Source organism: Seriola lalandi, unplaced genomic scaffold (assembly GCF_002814215.2).
Source record: "Seriola lalandi dorsalis isolate HSWRI2012SDOR001 ecotype SW California unplaced genomic scaffold, Sedor1 jcf7180002054927, whole genome shotgun sequence".
Classification (NCBI taxonomy): domain Eukaryota; kingdom Metazoa; phylum Chordata; class Actinopteri; order Carangiformes; family Carangidae; genus Seriola; species Seriola lalandi.
The window spans coordinates 1,384,769-1,400,708 of record NW_019525479.1 but is presented as its reverse complement, the minus strand read 5'-3'; the positions used below and the strand labels follow the sequence as shown (position 1 = coordinate 1,400,708).

General features: G+C 39.6%; 1 protein-coding gene across 1 annotated transcript in view; it reads right to left on the bottom strand.

Annotated features, from left to right (window-relative positions):
- Nucleotides 1-453: 453 nt before the first annotated feature.
- cables2b (Cdk5 and Abl enzyme substrate 2b) overlaps nucleotides 454-15,940 on the bottom strand; it is a 42,398-nt gene continuing 26,911 nt past the window's right edge. The window contains exons 3-10 of the mRNA XM_023393012.2: nucleotides 13,007-13,084; nucleotides 12,095-12,203; nucleotides 11,789-11,957; nucleotides 9,956-10,053; nucleotides 7,490-7,596; nucleotides 7,220-7,339; nucleotides 6,410-6,494; nucleotides 454-5,291 (exon numbers count right to left, since the gene is read on the bottom strand). Of these exons, the coding sequence (XP_023248780.1) occupies nucleotides 5,145-5,291; nucleotides 6,410-6,494; nucleotides 7,220-7,339; nucleotides 7,490-7,596; nucleotides 9,956-10,053; nucleotides 11,789-11,957; nucleotides 12,095-12,203; nucleotides 13,007-13,084 (913 nt within the window). The 3' untranslated portion in view covers nucleotides 454-5,144. The remainder of the gene's footprint in view (nucleotides 5,292-6,409; nucleotides 6,495-7,219; nucleotides 7,340-7,489; nucleotides 7,597-9,955; nucleotides 10,054-11,788; nucleotides 11,958-12,094; nucleotides 12,204-13,006; nucleotides 13,085-15,940) is intronic.

Here is a 15,940-nt window from a genome sequence, read left to right as displayed (position 1 = left end):
GTAAAATGCCCTTTACTGTCCAAAGGAAACAAAGCCTTTTGAACCATGGGTTGAAATGATCTTGTTACTCTGCCGAAACCAAGGGCTCGTGATTCTTAGAAAAATACAAAACAAGATGCGACATGAAGCTTCAGTGGTAACTACTGTAAAAATATTCAACCATATTTCAGCTCCCTGTAATTTGCAATCATTATTTTTATTTGGGTTAGGGTTTTGTATACATATTTTTTTTCTTCGGGATAAGAATTAAAAAATCCAAACTAAATTCCTTCCACAATGTTCATTAAACCATATTTCAGCTCCCTGTATATTATTTTTTATTTGGGTTGGGGTTATTATTACGAATTAAAAATCCAAAATAAACTCCGTCCTTGTTTAGGCACAAACATCACCAGCCTGAGGCTGATTAAATAAAATTTGGTAAAATAATCCAGAGAAATACCAGAGAAGCAGTAAATTACATATTTTTAATGAAAATAAATTTGACATGAATTGAACATTGGCAGTTTAAACAGTATATGGTCTTTATCTTTTACAAAATATTTCTATAAATACTTTCATCTGCTTCTCCTCCAATCCTGAATATCCACCTGTCCTGCAGTGTGAGTCACTACAGCTGTTTACACTGTAGCTACAACCAGACACTGCAAGACACTGGTTGATATCGCTGAAGATGAACTTCATGCTACAAAATATATTAACAAGTTAAACCCATACAACATGACATTAATGTCTGGTTTCCATCAGCATCACTACATGTGTTCAAAACAAATGTGGCAACAAGAACTGAACCCAAAACAACATAAATAATATTAACACAGAATTATGCCATGTGATGCCTTGACTGCAACGTTGCTGGTCTATGTTGTCGATTAAAAAAAAACCAAACAAACAAAAACACAATACAAAAATCGAATTAACTTAAATGAAAAAACAATAATTACAACAATAATTATAAATGGAAGACAAACACTTGGTAAATATTTCCCTTTACAGCCTTTACAGTGCTCAAAGAACAATAAAATAACAATCACTTGATACAAAACCTAAAAACAACATGTGCATGTGAGGTTTAAATAAAGGAGTGTCAGGTAAGAATTAACACTGTGGCACATTAAAGGTAAACGCACTGAGGAGGAGGAGGATGAAGGTCAGCTGACAGAATAAAAGCTGCATAGAATCAATATCACAAATCTCTAATGTAGAGAATACGACTTTGGAAGATCGTGCGCCATTTCTACTCTCAAGCAGAGTCTTATATCTATCATGTCGTCTGCTGAAGTGCTTCGTTTACTGTCCTTAAAGGAATGTTTATTTCCATAGTATATTTTTCCTTTCAGGAACAGTTTCAATATACGACTCTTCTCTGAAGTGTCTCAGTGCAAACTGTGGAGCATGGATTCTTCTTCACCACAGAGCAGGAGACAAAAAACCTGAACTCATTGAAACTAAAGTTCTGCGTGGATCTAAAAACTAAAACCTGAACTCGTTTTTAAAGAACCATGCCAGCGTTTCTGAAAGTACAAATTATGTACAATTTCTACATGTACCGACCATTTTCCAACATGTGCTGGAGAATTCTGAACGTGTATTATCGTTCCTTTCAAGCTAGTTTACTTTCTGTATGGTATAAAAATCAACTTCAAACAAGTGAAGACTGAGTCTACATTATGTTTCCTTCAGGGTTAAATTGTCACATGGTAATGCAGCTTAGTCCAGACTGATGTGAAACATCTGCATTGTGTAACAGTTAAAACAGTTACACAGCTTATATTAAAAAAAAGCCAGTAGGCTTGATGTTCATTGTGAACAAGTTTCATGGGTTTTGATTTTCATACCATACTGAAATGAATGGAAAACAATAGTCGCACGGAAGGTGAGTGTTCATGATTTGTGGTAAATAGACTTAACGTGAAAAATCACTGGCATGTTTCTTAAAGACTCAAACACCACTGTCTTCATTTTTTCACTCTAAAGGTTACTCAGCTGAGTTGTTTTCTTCTTTGAATTAACAGTCTAAGGACACAGTGTGTGATTGTAAACCCCACTGAAGCAAATCTGTGGGGTTGGGCTATACACATAATATTGACTTGACTTGGCTGAACCTTGGCCTGGGTGTTTTGAACGTCAAACTTTTATGAACCAACTGAATTGGTTTGATATCATCGAGGAAAAACGCCTTGTCATTCGATACCAAATCTATCGAAATCAAGTTATCTGTATCAGTACTTATATTGACAAATTTTGAACAATACCCAGCCCCAGCTGAACCTGACCCAAGGCGTTGTTTGTGCCAGGAAAACTATGTTAACATGCTGGCTCCACACTGTTTCCCTCTTTGATATATTAAAGCTTTACGGAACAAAACCTGAACCTTAAAGCTGATACCTGGACACACTCGGGTCACGTAGCAGAACTCTAGTCCAAACACCATCAGCTCTCCTGCTCTAATGTCCAAGTACAGACGAACCCGACTCCAACGTACAACAGAGTCCCTTTAACACAGGAGACGAAAATAACATCTGTAGAAGAGCATTGATGGGAAACCTCAAGATGAAGAATCACATTTTTTTCTTTTATAAACCGAAGCTTAACTCGTTTTCAACTAAATTATCTTGTGCGATGATGCTTTGCATCATGTACGGGTTCCCTGTGTTTGATAATCAGACGATTTAAAACATGATTCTTCATCTGGAGGATTATTAGTAATAAATTAATTTCAGTAACTCAATCGGTTCTCAATATACAATAGTACAATAAGATACTTCACATGTAGAAAAATATCATTACCCTTGTTACTTAATGATAAAATAAAGATTCAGGATTGTGAAGCAAAAAGGCAAAGTGCAAAAACATCAGAGGCTCTACAGAGAATGTTTGTGCTGCCTGAAACCAAAGGTTTTAAAAGAAACTACTTAATGTTCTTGCATAAAGCAGGTAACATGGTTTTTTTTTTTTTTACTTAAATGCTGTAACACAGAGAAACACCAGTCACAAACATCCTGTTAGAGGCCTCTGTTTGGTTAAATGTTCATCGCTTTATGATACAGTGAAAACTAATAAATAATAGGCTATTTGAGTGACAGGTTGTTTTTTTTCTCAGGTAGTTCTTGAACAGAAAGGTCTTTTTGGTAGTTATGACGCTCCTTCACAGTGCAAACAGTAGCCACTGTGACTTTCTTCTATTAAACACGAATAATGTCTTTACAGTCCACCTGAACATGTTGGCAACAGCCAGTCCAACAAGCATTGAAATTGTTTCCCGCAAGAGGTATAAAACCCAAAGATAATTAGTTTGTTATCATATTAGATGAAGGAAACCAGCAACATTAACTTCTGAAGAGCTAGCATTGGTGAATTTGGGGTATATTTGCCTGAACAAATGACAAACTAATTCACTGACTTTGCTGATATCTTAAATTCATCGACTTGTGTCTTATTTGCCGACTGATTTTTGAACTCTGATATAAAATGTCAGCAACCGAACCAGCCTGCCTCTGCTGTAATGTGACGTCTGAGTTGTGTTTCATGGGCCGCAGGACTGAATTCAACACAGCATCATAATATCCACCTCTATGGGACGTTAAAATCACCGATTGTGTCCCCAGTGGTTTTCAGCTCACATCTGAAGGAGCGGTTGGAAGAAGTCAGGCTTTGTCGACCTGCTTCAACATTTTTCAGCGCTGAAATGCAGATCATAACGGACAGGGGCTCTCGCAATAGGACACAGTGTTTGTGACCTCAGAGAACACAGGATGGAGAAGGACACTAATTTCCCCGAAAAGACCTTTGGTGGTCACAAGACGCTCGTCACTGCGGCACAGACGATGACGTCAGTGTTGTTTTCCTCCATTTTAGTGTGATTTGAAGGCTTTTCCCTCATGATCAGTGTTTCTACAAAGGGTGCACTGCTTTCCTGTGACCACCAGAGTGAGCAGCAGACTGCCGATTGCTCAGGAGGAAGGACGACAACAGGAGAACAAGACGGAGGTCAATATACAGAGGAGGAGTGAAGATTAAGTTGCTGTCTTGAATCCCAGAATCCAAGGGGGAACACTCTTGTGGACAGAAGTCTCTTCTTCCTGACCAACTACACTTAAGGTGCCCTCAGGCAAGGCACTTAAACGCCTCAACTATCTCCAGTGGAGCTTCTGACAGCAGCTCAGTGTGTGAATGATGTTGATAAATGTCACAGCAACACAGTGAACCCTCTCTCGATAAATTAAAGTAGGATGAGAGAAGACAAAAGGGGCCGTGAAACGTGTGAGTGGGAGTGTAAATATCTTCAACAAACCAAAGAGCAGAAGCCTTGAAAACTGAGTCCAGCTGACAGTTCACAAACAGCTGATGATATGACGTCAGGACTGCACACAGCAAAGTGCTGACGTCATGAAATGAAGGAATTCAAACATGAATCTGTTCAGTGAAAAAAGGATGAGACCACACCGGCGAGAACACGAGCTACATAAGGAACTGCTGTCACCACTGTGCTGAAACAATTTCCCTTCATGGCTTGAAACGCAATAAGAAGACGACATAATTTAGGGCCTTAAATTACATTTCATATTATACTGCAGGGATTTTAGAGAGGAGCATTCAAGTTGCTAAACAGCTTTACAAAAACTCCAATTTAACCAAAACTATCTAAACCTTCATACAAGTTCAAGTTTGTTTCAGCAAACAAATAATAAGAGCTGTGTTAAGCCTCCATGACTAAAATCTCTCCTGAGAGCTGGTGTTTTGAGTTTTGTTTTGTTTTTTTTAACAGCTAAAGATGTGAAAATAAGGTTAAAATAAGTGCAGAGTTTTCTCGAAGCGAGTCATGACTTTGAGGGGTTGTGATGGGTTTGACCTCTGGTGGTTTCCATGGTGCTGCTGAACCCTCAATCACAGTGTGTCGTCACTTTGGTGCTTGAGGGAGGAAAGAAAGCGATGTTGCTCTCTGGGCTGTTGAGCCAGGCATCACCTGGCCCCACTGTCGTACCACCGTCACAGTGTGGCTGAACTTTGGTGTCTGCGTTGAGAGCAGAGAGGAGGAGGACTCCTCAGTGTCTCCGAGCCAGGCAATCATGAAGATCCGTCCGTCACAGTGTGGAGCTGGAAGGTGCTGCGAGTCCCTGGAGGGAGGGATGGGTGTGGCACTGCTATAACTGCTGCTGCTGCACCAGCCGTCTGTAATGTGGCATGACTTTACTCTCGGGGAGGTAGAGCGCCATCTCCAGGGCAACCAGAATGGTGAACTCGACCGTGATAAGCTCCCTCCTGCTGATCCTGAAACGCTCCTCCAGCTTCTACACAGAGACGCAACAGAGGCCAAAGAGTGAGAGACGGACAAATACTTTCTGATATTTTGCTTATTGACTATTTTCTCTTTTCCTTTTCATTGGCCTAATGAAATTATGTATTTTGTAGCTTCAATGCTGAAATCCATTGGTGAGATACATCACTTCCTAACAGTGGCCCTGAGGTGCAAGCGCATCACTTTACAAGACCCAAGTCTAAGGTTTGTTTTTTTCTGATTTGCTATAAAGAAGTCCGCACAGTGTTGGTTATGCACAGTTAGTGATTTAAGACAGTCCCTTTACAACATTAAAAATTTGGGAGAGCTAATTACACTCTGAAGGTGGATGCTAGTTAGCCAGGCTTGCTAACGTCAGCGATGATTCCAACCAAACATTACTATTGATCGGTCACAGCAGAAAAATAAGTCAAATTTATTCTTTGTGGTAATTACAGTCAAAATCAACACAGTATTGAGATGATCTGATTCAAAAATATTGATTTTTCCCTATTTCACTTCAGATTGACCATGTTTTGGTTTCAGCATAAGTAGTTTGAAGACATTACTTTAAGATCTGGTAATCTGTGATGGGAATTAACACTCTAACACTTAATCAATAAATTGATCAAATAAATTATTATTTCCATCAAAGATTCATCCATCAATTATTTTTTCCAGATGAACTGATTAATCATTTCTTCTACAAGACGTTAGAAAATAGCAAAAAAAACTGTTTTTTTATTAGCCACTTAAATGTGGTTAATAAAGAATTGTGACAAAACGAGAGACACAATTTACTGTTGAAAAATGAACTTGTTGCGCTCTCTGCTGGACAAACTATGTAATGGACTCTGTTATTAATCACCTGAAACATATTTTGGACATTTCTTATCGGTCACTTATTGGCTGCCATATCCGCTGACACTGTCCAGGTCTAATGACAGCAACATTGCTGATGATCACTGCAGTGTCTGAGGAGAATCATGGGTAAGCTGTGAAGGACAGAACCTGCAGGTCGTTTTCCACCTGCTCAGGTAGATCAACTTCACAAACACATGAGCAAAAGCAACATGATCTGACCGACAGGCAGAGGTCACTACCGTGTGTGTGTGTGTGTGTCAGACTTACATCAATGAGGTGTTTGACCTCCTGTTTCTTGAGGTCACTGCTGATCTTAGCAGCCAATAGGATGCAGGCAGCTGACACCAGCTTCCTGTGAAACAACAACAACAACAACAGTTTAAGAAGCAGGACGTCCTTCTGCAGAGTGAAGCTGCCAGCAGCTACTTGACATGATATTTACAGATGGACCAGGAACAGGGTTGATGCATGTATCTGGAGCTCCACAGCTCTGTCTGAGTCACTGTTTAGAAACATTAAACTATATGAACAGGTAAAAATCCAAAGTACATTGCAGCATCTCCGTCCAAGATCAAAACAGACTACATCAGAGCAGATTGTCTCTGGTCTGACATCTTTTGCTGTATGACTCATACTGTGTGTGCAGCTGACTGAGAACACTGAGCAGTGATGAAAAAACTACAGCCAATGTGGCATCACACCTGTATAATGTGATAACTGACTGATGGCTAGCCTGTCCAGGACCTGGACAGCTTTACTAGTAGTTTAGTCTGTTTGTGAATGTCAGGGCCTTTTTCCCATTGACAAATAGCTGTCATGTTCAAAAAGACTAATTTTATGCAACGTTTCCACTCTTCAAAAAAGATACTATTGAAACCTTTCCTTTATGTGGTTTATGAGACGCTGAAGTTCTCACAGTCTGTGTTAATGCTCATGTACAAACAAAAAAGAGACGGTTTTGTTACTGCATATTTGTCGTGTCAAAGAACAGTATGGAGTTCAAGTGCACCTGCCATTTTTGAAACATCGAGACTAAATGCAGCTGTTGTGTCTCGTGTGGATGAGGTGTTGAAGTACCTGTTCTGTTTATTGAGTCGACCTTGCAGCACCAGCTTCTCAAAGTAGACAAACGCCATCGCTATGGTGACGGGCTGCAGGCCACAGTCCTCCCCAACTACTCTCATCTCTCTCTTCAGACTGAGACACAGAGAGAACGGGTCACAAAGTCAGAGAGTTTCTAATATGATACGATGCCTTAATGGTTAATAAGAAAGTCTGCTCTCTGGTCACAGTAATAACAATGCTAGTCTCTTAAGCTATTTAATTGATTCTATTCAAATACTTTACCTGCGTATTTTGCTGAGTGTGAGCTTTATGTGAGGAAACTTCTCCTTAAACGTCTCGTTCATGTCTTTCTTCAGATCAGACGGTTTGACGTATTCTATGACTGTGGTCTGATGAAAAAACGGAGAAAAGAAAAGATAATTTAAGACAGAAAATGTAGAAAACAAGAGAGTGTTGGAGGAGAAGAAGAATGCATAAACAGAGGAGAGAAGAGTTTTGTAGTCATGATAAAGTCAAAGCAGAGACATTTAAAAGTCAAACAATGGTCAGTGAATATAAATCAACCTCATGAGGACACCTGTGTTATCTGCTGCTTCACTCTGAGCACACACTGTCAACAGTACAGGCAGGTCTTTACAGTACAATCACTACTATACTGCTTGTGTATGTACAGTTTCATAACCTGAGGTGATTAAGGTTTAGTACTATATCACAAATATGAATGAATATGTCATTATCACTGGAAGTATTCACGACCTTAAACTGACATTAAGAGTATGGAGAGAAAACAGTGGGACTAGGTGCTGAATATTATACAATATAATATTCAAAGGGATAAAAAGGGTTCAGAGTACCTCTCCAAATTTCTCTGCAATCACAAGAATTTATTCTTATGTTGGCAAAAACTAAATTTTTTAAAATAAATAAATAAATAAATAAATACATACATAAAGGAAATAAGACACAGAGCAGAAAAAAAAGTTCTTACTTCTTAAAAGACAAAAACCGACAGTTGCTAAATTCAAAAATATAATTACTAGACTTTAAAAAATTGACATTAAGGCACAGTTCACTGAAAATTGCCAGGTCAGTGGGGAGGTCTGGTGCTGGTTGGCGTGGATGTTTAGGACTACAGGGGGCAGAATGGATAAAACACTACATCTGCAGCTAAGAGTCTGGGGGCAACCTTCGATAGCGATTTAAATTTTGAAGCACACATTCAAAATGCCTTTTACCATTTAAACGCAGCCAAGATCTCATCATCTCTCTCAGAGGAAAGCTGTTTACAACTCATTCATGTTTCTGTTTACAGTTGTCTCGGTTACTGTAACTCTCTCTCTAATCCCCAAGATCAAACATCTACAACTGCTACAAAACACTGCAGCCAGGACGCCACATATCACTCATATACAAAAATCTCTCCACTGGCTGAATTTACTGTAAACTATAGATGTCAAGGTTCTTATCGCTGTTTTTAAATGTGCAGTTTGTTTACATCTTTAAGAACAAAACGTAAAACTCATCTGTTCATAAATGCTTTTACTTGGAAACTTTTACTATATTTCAACTTCACCCACAGTATTAATTGTCGTTTTATTCAACATTCATTTTATTCATTTTTAAATCTGACAAGTGACAAATTGATGAGAAAGAGAAACACACAGACACACACAGACAACCACACCCACACACAGTAATATAAGTGACAAAGCAGCCAACCTCAGACGTAATCTCTGATGAACTAAACGGTAATGATACAATGTGTGTGTGTGTGTGTGTGTGTGTGTGAGTGTGTGTGTATGTGCGTGTGTGTGCGTGCGTGTGTGTGTGTGCGTGTCCATAGTCTTCAATTCAACTCAGTGGAGGGATAAAACTATGCTGCTGCCTATAAGATGATTATGTTGATGTAAAAGGGTTGTGTGCTTGTATGTGTGAGTGTGTGTGTGTGTGTGTGTGAGCGCAGTGATTATTCCCAGTTCTATAATCCTCTAGCCTTCTTTTTTCTCCTCTTTATTTCCTCTCTGTCTCTCCTTGAGTTTTTCTTTCTGCTCCTTCCGTACTGTTTCTTAGAAGGTGGGAAATTAAAATTAAAATTATGGTGTAATTTAATACATTTTTGGTCTGCAGTCTTGCAGCCACAAGAAGTCTCATTAAGATGAAGGTCATGTAGATAATTTCCATGCCTGCAAATATCAGAACCACATCCTGAACTGAAACCAAAGGAGAGACACAAAACCACCACAATATATCACTGTTATCTGAAATGAGCTAAATGGTAAATTGCTGCATTCATGTAGTGATTTACAGTTTGCCCTCATTCAGCTGTTGACTCACTGCTGGTCTGACCATCAGGGGCAATTTGAGGTTCAGTGTGTTACACAGGGACACTTTGACTGAGCTGGGGATCGAGCTGTCAACCCTGTGGACAACCTGCTCAACCTGCTGATGAACTGATCCCATCAACCAATCAACCAATATTGATCTTTCGAAAGATCAAACATCACAAACTGTTTCTTTGTGACTTATGATATAAAACTGTTACTGATAAACCAGTTGATGTGTCTGTACTGTGGCTCAATATCACTTCATAGCAGTAAAGCCATCTGTCTTCTGACACAGAGGTCACTCACTGTGTCATCAACATGCACAGCACTGGAGGGAGTGTGAAGGAGACGCAAAGCTGTTTAATATTTCAAACTCTAGAATATTTTTTAAGTCAGCAACTAAAACAAACAAAAAGTATCTTACCATGTAGGAGGCAAAGATCAGCACCCGCTTGTGTTTCCCACAAGGCCACTGGTGGTCACTGAGGAGGTTAGGGTCGTAGTCGGTCACATCGTCCACACCTGGACAACACACAACCACAACCACACACACACACACACACACACACACACACACATCAGAAATCTTTTATGATAAGGGGTAAAACCTGAAGTGAGTAGATGTAGGTGTTATTTTTTTTTAAACTGTCCATTAAGACTCTGACATAGAAGTGCAATGTTAAATCTTTGAACAATTCATCAATCAGGGAGGTAGTTTGAATATTTTGATTGATTTAATATATTTGAACGGATCTTTGTCTCTTATGCATGACATACACAAAGATTTCTTAAGTAAGATTTATATGTCATTAATGGATGTAAAGTAGCATTTTTGCTACAATCCAGCATGTTTATATTGGGTATTTTGTACTTATGTTCATTAACATGTATTATCCCTATCAAATAAACAAATGAAATAAATAAATAGTTTATAATTTACCTAAAAAACAAAGATAAAAACACACAAAACAAACTTTTAATTGAGTAATCAAAGTCAAATATTCATAAAAAACGTTGCCAATAAAACATTTATTGCTGCAGTTTACTGCCTTGCTTTGTTTTTCTTCATATCTGCCAACACAAAGGCCGATTTCTGGGATAATCTGATTTTATCCTGCCAATAAATTGCTCAGGCACTAATGACTTTCCCTGTTACACAAGGGAAACACATTGTATTTGGTAACTGGGTTAATAGTTCTGTCAGTAATTTCTGACTTGTTTAAGCCACAGACACATTGCAGGGTTTTTAATGTTAAGCTAATGGAAAGTAGAAATCTAAAACAAACCTTGAGCCTGTTCAGTTTGTAGTTATGGTTTTATTCTTTGAACTTTGATCTACATAAACTGTGACTTAAGACTCTGACCTCAGTGTGTCATGATGTAACGAGACTTCGTGACATGTCAGGATTTCAGAACACAACTGTCAAGTTGATTGGTGTCTGTGGATATTGATCAAGGAGGTGAAAGCAGAGGGGTATGAGTGTAACTGCAGGCCGACAAAGAATGAAAATACAGAAGAAGGACGTAACGAGAGGAAGAAGAAACAAACACAGGACGGAGGGATGAGGTAAGCGAAGAGGGATGAGGCAGTGAAAGGAAACGGAGTTAGTGCAGCTGTGCTAAAGCATCGTCCTCTTTATATATTAAACACGCGTGCATACATATGTAGTGTACACCCTGTGTGTGTCACATCCTTTATCTCTAAACACACACACACTGACAGAGCCCTGTATTAGCCTCTAAACCTCTCTCTAATCCAGAACCTTTCATTAACACAACACAGCTGTGCGAGTGCATGTGTCCGTGTGTGTGTATGTGTGTGTGTTTTATAGATTTACAAAACACGTGAAATAGAGAATGTGTGCACTGATGGCAGGTTTATATTTTTTTGTCTTTCTGTGACATATCTCTTCCGTCTCTCACGCTCAGCTCTCACAGCCGCCATCTTTCTACCCATATGTCAGTGTCCAAACTGATCATTTGGTTTTGCTCAGAGTTATAAAACAGTGTGATGCCTTTAGCTTCACCACAACGTCAGGATTTCACAGATGCTGCATGCATTACAGGGCCCAGCTTGGTCAGTAAACAGTATGTAGCACCAACCTGTAGGGACATCACAGGGAGAAAAACAAGCACCCCGCTTCCCTCAACATCCTAAAAAACACCGCTATCCACCTCAAGCATGTTCTTATACACCATGGTTATTTTTAAATGAATGAACCAGGCTAGCTACACACAGTATGTAAGTGTTTATTACCTAGGTCCAGTCCCACAGTGCTGTTCAGCCTGCTAGGTGGATAACTCCTGCCCGGCATGCTGTGTGTGCTCCTGGACATGGGGATCTGCAGGGTCAGGTCACTGGCTGACGAAGGCTTCTGCCTCACCAGAGCGTTGGTGGGGTACAGGAACTGGGCGTACGACACCGACTGAGACATAAAGAGAGAAAGAGATGGAAGGAGGAGATGAATATAGGTTTATATGAACACATTAAACTCCCTGGGATCATACCATCTGCCTGTGGGTGTAAACATGAGTGAGTGTGGGTGGTTGTTGGTTTATCTACCCTGCCATAGGTCTCCAACTGGAAGCCTTCTAGGCCCGGCAGCATCTCCAGGGTGGTGGAGATGTTTCCAGACGAGTGTCTCCTCCTTGGGTGGTTTAGTGTGGGGTCACTACAGAGAGAGAGAGAGAGAGAGAGCGATAGACCTTAGATATTTCCGATACCAATCAGTGCTACACGTCTATGAAGAGATGCAAGTGAGTAACAGATTGATCTGTTATTGATATGTTATGTAAACGGTTACACAGATTGTCATTAAAAATATTGAAAATATCAGAGGATAAATCCTAAGGCTCCTAATCCCTAAACTATCAGACCACAACTTATCCAAACGTACACAAGAAAGAGCAAAATCCAGCTGTCATAATTTAATCAAAAATACCGACCATATTCTTTTCCCCCAGAGGATAAACCGCTTTTGATTTTGATCTTTCCAAGGGGGCTGCAATTAACAAAAGCAGTGAAAAACGTCCTTAACAGTTGTTTTTAAAGGCCAAAATGAAATCTTCAAATTGTTATTTTTGTTCAACTAAAGGTCCAAAACCCAAAGATATTTACAATACCGTTTAAAAAGCAACAAATCCTTACAACCATCAAAGCTTTCTCGCAACTTTCTCTTCTTTCCGCTTGCCTGCAGCATTTTCAGGTGAAAGGGCGGGACGTGTGGTTCAGAGACACGCCTGTGACTAAAAGGTCACTTCCCATCACAACCACATGCTCGGCTGAAAACACTGAACTTTCAGTGTCAGACCGCAGCATCAGCTACAAGATAAAAATGGAACTGTGACGCGTGAGCTCACTTCCTCTTACTCTGTAAGATTAGTGTTACTCAACCACTGTGTGTGTGAATATGCACACTGTATGGTGTTCATGTATGTGCATGTAAGTAAGAGTCTGTGTGTGCGTGTTGATTACCTGAGGTAGAAGCTCTCTCCGTAGGGAAGAACAGAGAAGGCAGCACATAGAGACCTCTTAGCACAGATCAGCACAATCCTGAAACACAAACACACACATCTGTCCACATCTGTCCACATGACTCTGTTAACAGGTGAAAAAATAAAACTCAACATTGTCAAGGTCGCTGGTGAAACTACTGGTGAGAAGCAGCCGTCTTTGTCAAAAACCAACTCTGAAGTCAGACAGGGAAATTACCTGAAAAGTAACCAAAACTGACATTATGACTCTCCATCCGACCTAATTTTAGTCGTATTCATGAATATTAATTAATCCCTTAATGCAAGCTGACACCTACCCTTTAACGACAGCAGAGAATGTGAGTCGACACTCAGTCGAGTTGGCATATTTCCACCTGCAGCTGTAAGTGATGTAACTTACCCTGCGTGTCCAGTCAAACTCTGACAGGAAATGTGACTCAAATTTTGGAGAAATGCAGCAGATGAGAATGAGCTGACACACAGAAAAAGACGTCATGTCAGTCGTGTGGCCACAGTTTGGCATCAGTCAACCATATACAGGACAAAACTAAATAAAATGATTTATGGGAATTTCTGTTGGTGTGCGAGGTGAGTCAGGTGTGCCAGTCGTCACAGTGAAGTCAGGTTAGCATGAATAGAAAAGTAAACATTCAGCATGAGCGACAGTTTATCAGAAACCAAATGCGACACTTTCTTGAGATTCAAGCAGAGCTCAGAGTTCAGTTTACCAGCAGCTGAGTGCAGTGCCTCTATTTCAGCTACTGTATATGTTAAATTACAAATAACTCAGTTATGATCCATAATTGTCAGTTTATTTTCAGTATGAGGAATTAATAAGAACTCCACTGTGAGGATGGAAAATCTTGTGCACAGGTCTATTTAATAAGATATTGTTTATTAGTCATTGCTGAGGTGAGTATGACAATTATTCATGGCCCAGCCGTACTCCAAAGCATGCTCTGTTGAAGGCATTTGACGAGGTAAAAACTCCAGAGTAGAAAGAGAGTAGGGAATTCTGGTAAAACTATACGTATTCCCCAGGTGCATGCCGGGGGGAAAAAGTCTGGAGAGGTAGAAACTCCAGTAATTCTTGTTGTAACAACTTTATTGTCAGACCAATACATTTTAGTTGTTTTTTATACTACAAGTACTATAGTTTTACGTATAGTTTTCCTTCCGCTTGTTGGACAATAAATTCAGAACTAAACAAAACTTCCTTCTTCACCTGGTGTTGAAATCTCAATCTTAACTTTTACACTTGGTTTTGATTCCTGCCTCCATCAGTAAGACTCTACAGGAAACAAAAAAGCCTTTGATGACTAAAAAGGCATGTATTGCTAATCGTCTGATTGATTGTAAAAATACCTTGTGTGTCGTCGGGTTCCACACAAGAAAACTGTACTGAAAACAAGCAAGACATGTGGTAGAAGCTCCCAGTTCTATATCTATCTATTTCTATTTTCAGTAGGTGTGAATAAAGCCCCGACACTGGCAGTGGGAGTGCTGATCAAATCTAAATAAATGTCATTGTTCAATGTTTTGGCAACACACACAAACACACACTTTCCTAATTGACATAAGTGTCTGCACCTTCACCAGAGACTCTGCTTAACAATGTGTTGTAATGAGGTTTCAATGGAACAGAGAGGCTGTGTGGGTGTGTGTGTTTGTGTTTTTGTTGTGGGTCCTCTGGAGTATAAACCCCTGCAGAACAGCGTCGCTCGCCTGGTTTGTGTCTCAGAGGAAAAATGTTTTCAGTCATTATCTTTGGAGGAAGCAAAGAGGCTGGAAAAAGTGTGTGAAAATATACACACACTTATCTCTGAGTTAATCATGTCTGCGATTAATTATTTACATTAGTCCCTGAGCGGCCACTGAGAAACCTCAAGTCACTGATCTTGTGTTTCCTACAGCATAACAACATTAAAAACACAAAAGCCCACACACACAGTTGGAGCCAAGAGGCTGACCACTAAAATAAAATCCAGTCAACAGTAACAGATGTAAGATTTTTTTTTTTTTTAAAGACAGTATACAGTATATAGTATATAAAGATGGACGACATTACAGCTCCTCAAATGTGAAGCCAAAACATCTTGATCGCCTCCTGATGGCTGGTTGCAGTATAAACCCCGCCTCCTCCATGTTAGCCAATGGGACATAGTCAAATTAATTTTTCCCAAAGATGGTTTCTGTCATTTTAGGTATTTTATCAAGCTCTTTGTTTAAGTGTTCATTATTCTGATAAATTTGGTATTAATTAGTTGGTACATCAATCACATGATCTGTGATTGACTTGTGATTGGGTCGAGCAGGTGTAAGGGCTCGACTTGGATGCCGTGCCTCCACCCCCTGATCACTACTGCGCACGCTGGCTCCAAATGACAACACCAGCACAAGATGGCAGCGTTCAATGGGAGGAAGTGGAGATGCGTCGTCCATCTTTATGAATGGTAATTGGTTAACACGGGTCTTTGACGTCAGCCTGTAGGACAGTATCTGATCTTTCAAACATGCAGCTGACGCTTTTATCTCTTATATACTGTATTTTGTTTAGAAAGCCACACTGAAATAAACTTAATAAACAGCAGCTAATCCAAACACTTTGGTTCCTTTTATAGACATGACCCTGGTCAAACGCCTACAGTTCATTTTTAATGAGGACCCAAAGGGGTAAAGAATTTCAGTTGATTCTGAGCCTATTTTCTTATGACAAGAGATAAATATATAGTTATCTGCTTTAGAATTTGACATAAAAAGTGAATAAACACTGAGAATGAATCATTACAACTTTATTTTGGACACATCTGTAAAAAAAAAATGGACTGACCCCTTGTGTCCCTGCTGCTCCTCCTCCTCTGTCCATCCCATGAGACAGATTATGAATTTGGATTAAACGCACTTTAACACGCAC